The 3945-nt window shown below is 47.6% G+C and overlaps 1 protein-coding gene across 1 annotated transcript in view; it reads left to right on the top strand.

Annotated features, from left to right (window-relative positions):
- The first annotated feature begins 283 nt into the window (after positions 1 to 283).
- CAP1 (CAP, adenylate cyclase-associated protein 1 (yeast)) overlaps positions 284 to 3945 on the top strand; it is a 7358-nt gene continuing 3696 nt past the window's right edge. Inside the window, exons 1-5 of the mRNA XM_010288398.1 lie at positions 284 to 391; positions 845 to 945; positions 1414 to 1491; positions 3385 to 3528; positions 3625 to 3710. Coding sequence (XP_010286700.1) covers positions 298 to 391; positions 845 to 945; positions 1414 to 1491; positions 3385 to 3528; positions 3625 to 3710 — 503 coding nt within the window. The 5' untranslated portion in view covers positions 284 to 297. The remainder of the gene's footprint in view (positions 392 to 844; positions 946 to 1413; positions 1492 to 3384; positions 3529 to 3624; positions 3711 to 3945) is intronic.

Here is a 3945-nt window from a genome sequence, read left to right as displayed (position 1 = left end):
ATGTGTAAGAAGTCCTTACAATGGAATAAAGCTATGTGGCCATTAAGGAGGGACTGTGGCAATAGAAAGTGGTGGTGTGCATGCCTGTTGCATAATCCGAATGTCCCCACTAATTTGCAGGTATCCTGCTGCCCATCATCAGGATGCAGAGCTAGGTAGAAATTTTTCTTCTGGAACTGGTAGAGCTTGTACCAGACAGCTGATAAATCCTCTTCAATGTTTGGCATACAACTTTCATACCGTCAGAGGACACAAATAGTTGTATTCTGTCTGTGCAGGTTGTGGACAGCAGTAGATATGGAAAGACTGGTTGAACGGTTGGAGAAGGCTGTGGAGCGCCTGGAGACGGTGTGCCAAGGACCTGGCATGTGTGGAGATGGTTCTTCCAAAGGTAAGGTCCAAAGGACCTCCCCAGCAGCGTCGCTCCACGGGACTCCCTGTGCTGAAGCGTCAGCCGGGCGGTGCGGCAGTGTTGGACGTCAGCAGTAGCTGTTGCAGAGCGAGCGATGCTCGTGCAGGACATGCAAAGGGCTGTTGGATAAACTGGCTGTGCTCAGAGGGGAAGTGAGTTTTGCAGCAGGTACTGCGCAAACGCAGAGAGGCCTGTGGTTACCATCCTGTTGAGATAAGGACTTCCTGTGGCTGCAACGCTTCCCTCGTCTGCGTTCAGCTGCATGTTTTGGGATGAGCCTCCTGCATTTGGTCGATGTGGCCCGAGGGAAGGTTCTGCGTGGAGCAGGTGGGAGGTGCAGCCCGGGAGCAGTGCATGTGTGTAAGTGCACCCAGCTCAGAAGCCCACCCAGTGCCTCTCGGTGATACCTGTGCTCTGCTTCCTTCTCTGCAGGAGTGGCTCAGTACGTGCAGGCTTTCGATGCCCTTCTGGCTGGCCCAGTAGCTGAGTACACCAAGATCAGCAAAGAAGTCGGCGGGGATGTGCAGAAGCATGTAAGGACTCACATTCTCCCCCCACTCTATATAGATGCTGCTTGTTCTTCAGGGCTGTTAAGGGCAAAGTTTGCCGTCAGTGCTTGCATTCCTTTAGCACTGTATTCTAAGATGTTTATAATCCTCAAGGATTCCAAACAGGTGCAGATGCCCAGATAACCTCCAGCAGATTGCCACCTACACACGCTATGAATCAAACCTCCTTCTTGAAATCTTTGTTAGTTAGGTGCCTTGTTCTTTTTATGGACTTTGGCGCATGCCTTTAGGAGGCCTGTAAACTACCCAGCCCAAGAGCTGTTACACTCCTGAGAGTTTGCTCTGAGGATGGGTGTCTCCAGGAATACGTGCTCTGAGATCAGCATAGCTGCTTGCTTACAGACTAGGAACCGCAAGCAGCGGGAGCTTGAAAGACTGTTAGCGTTACACTGGGTACAAGGGAAGCTCGCTCATGTTTCTCTCTATTCTTAGGCTGAGATGGTTCATGCAGGCTTGATGAGTGAGAGGGCTCTTCTGGTGATGGCATCCCAACATCAGCAGCCAACAGAGGTAAGTCTGGGAAATCACTCATCAGAAATCTTGTATGCCCTTACCTCAGAGTCGGGGTGAATGCCCCTGTAGGAGAATCTGGGCTGAGACAGTTGCTCCAAAAGAGGAACTGGAGGAAGACTGGGGACATTTGCATCCATGAGGTGGCACTTGCTGAAAGCGTGAACTGTTCCAGGGGCTCACCCAATACTGGGCAGAATTCCGGAAGTTGATTCTTAGAGCTGCAGAACTGGCATTTTCCAGTCATTAGAATAACAAGTTTTCTGTAGCTGTCAGAGCAGCTTGTGAGTGTCCTCTCACAGTGTCTGTCTCGAGTTTCACCTGGCACCAGCACTGCACAATCACTGTTCCCCCAGATGCAACCGACAGACAGGAACTTGTCTGAGACAGGAGCCACAGTGGAATTTGCGTAGAGCGTGCTTTTCATTATGTGATACTTACAGACTTTCAGGTATTGAACTCCTTCTGAAGTGTAACAGACACTTGTCTCTCTTGAATGGTCTCTGAATAATAGCTAGGCTTTTAGGATTGATTTGTCCTTAGCAAGTAATTGAACACTTTACCCTAGGCTGCTGCTTCTGAGCAGGATGTGTGACTGACAATATGATCCTGAATGCATTGGCTTTTCCCTGCTGAGAACTGTTTTTCCTGAGCAACAGGATCCCACCTTGCTTTTCTTTGCAGTTATTATCTGGCTTAGTCATGGCTTCTCCTGTTACGTTGTGGTAGCTGGATTTTTGTGCTACTTTCCTATTCACAGCAAAATATATCTGCATCTTTTTCCCCCAAACTCAGCATTGGAGGGTTTTTTATCTTTCACCAGGCTTGCTGGGATGCTGCTCCGTATAGCCTCTAGTCTGAGAATCTGCTTACAAATTCCAGTGGCACATTATTTAAATAAAGGATTATGAACAAACAATAACTTTAATCTAGTGTAGATCTTTATGCAGGTTGTCTTGCAGGAGTCTAGACAGTTCTAGAGTAGCCAGTTTAAAATGCAAAATGTATGAACTCCCATTGCTCGTAGCAAAGAATTTCCCCTCCTGTTACTTGACAGTGGCAGTTGGCTGGAGCTTCTGAAAGTGTAGCCTAGCCAGTGGTCCTTGGAACCTCTGTTTTCATCTAAACAGAGGAAGGGACAGCAGATGGAAAAGCCGAGGCTTTGAAAAGCAAGTTTTGCCCAAATTTCTCCCTCACTGCTGCCACCAGCAGTGAGGATTTCTGATCTTAGAGGAAAGAAAAGTTGCCCAAGAGGCATCTCTGGAAGTGTGTGATTAGCTGCTCTGCTCTGACCTCAGAACACTTCTAAGCACTTTCAGTCAGCATTTGAAGTAAACAACACACAGAAACAATTTTTATCATCCAAATATTAAAGGCTTGGATTGACTTGAGAAGTAACTTGAATTCTGAAGTCCAGCTTGATAGGGTGAGTTGAGAATTTCCTGCGAATCAGATTGTAATATAGGCTGTAGATGCCAAACTGAAAAACCTACATAGCACCCCCTTTCTCTGGGGGTTTGTAAAGGAGAGGAAAAATTTGACAAACTGTCTTGGAACAAAAGAATCCAGGAAAGGCAAATGCTATTTCTGTCCTTGTTACTAACAAGCTTTGTCAGTGTCTCTTGGATTGAACATGAGTCACGGTTCTTGGCGTACTCCCATAGTACCAATCCAGTTGGGAGCTATGACTTCAGCCCTGGAGGAGCTAGGCTGTGGGACCGAGCTCGGCTCGCAGGGAGGGCCAAGCCTGGACAGGAGCTGTAGCAGTAAGTTGTGCCAGTTGGAATCTTCCTCCAAGTGGCCATCATCTCAGCAGAGCCGCCAGTGATAATGTGTAGCCATTCCAGAACAATACTAATGTTCTTAAATTGTTATTGTCCTCTTGTCCTGCAGAATGTGTTCTCATCACTTCTGAAACCAATTTCAGAGCAAATCCAGGTGGTTCAGAATTTCAGGGAGAAGAACCGTGGTAGCAAACTGTTCAATCACTTGTCAGCAGTCAGCGAGAGCATCCCAGCCCTGGGCTGGGTGGCCATGGTAAGAACTTCTGTGGGAATTGGTTTCCTGGGGCTGGTGGGGAAAGTCTGGCACCCTGGTCAGCTGTTCCATGCCAATGTGTTCTCTCTTCTTTAGGCTCCAAAGCCAGGTCCTTATGTGAAGGAAATGACCGATGCTGCCATGTTTTATACCAACCGGATCCTCAAGGAGTACAAGGATGTGTGAGTTCACCTTCTCTCTTAAAGATGTCATTGAACACAGCTAACTGGGTGTGTAGGGGCTACTCCAGTATCTAACCACAGCTGCCTTGGTCTTCATTCTTCTTTTTAAAGGCAGGGTGTATTTATAAAGCCTCACTTAGCTGTTCTTTCCTGATCCTTAGGGACAAGATTCCTTGCATTCATGTTGCAGCTGGAATCTCTGGTAGCAAGTCTATTGCTGCTTTTGTCTCGGCAT

This window comes from Phaethon lepturus, unplaced genomic scaffold, assembly GCF_000687285.1.
Source record: "Phaethon lepturus isolate BGI_N335 unplaced genomic scaffold, ASM68728v1 scaffold52055, whole genome shotgun sequence".
NCBI classification, from domain to species: Eukaryota; Metazoa; Chordata; class Aves; order Phaethontiformes; family Phaethontidae; genus Phaethon; species Phaethon lepturus.
Note: the sequence above shows the minus strand (reverse complement) of the source record. Positions and strands in the feature narration are given on the sequence as shown.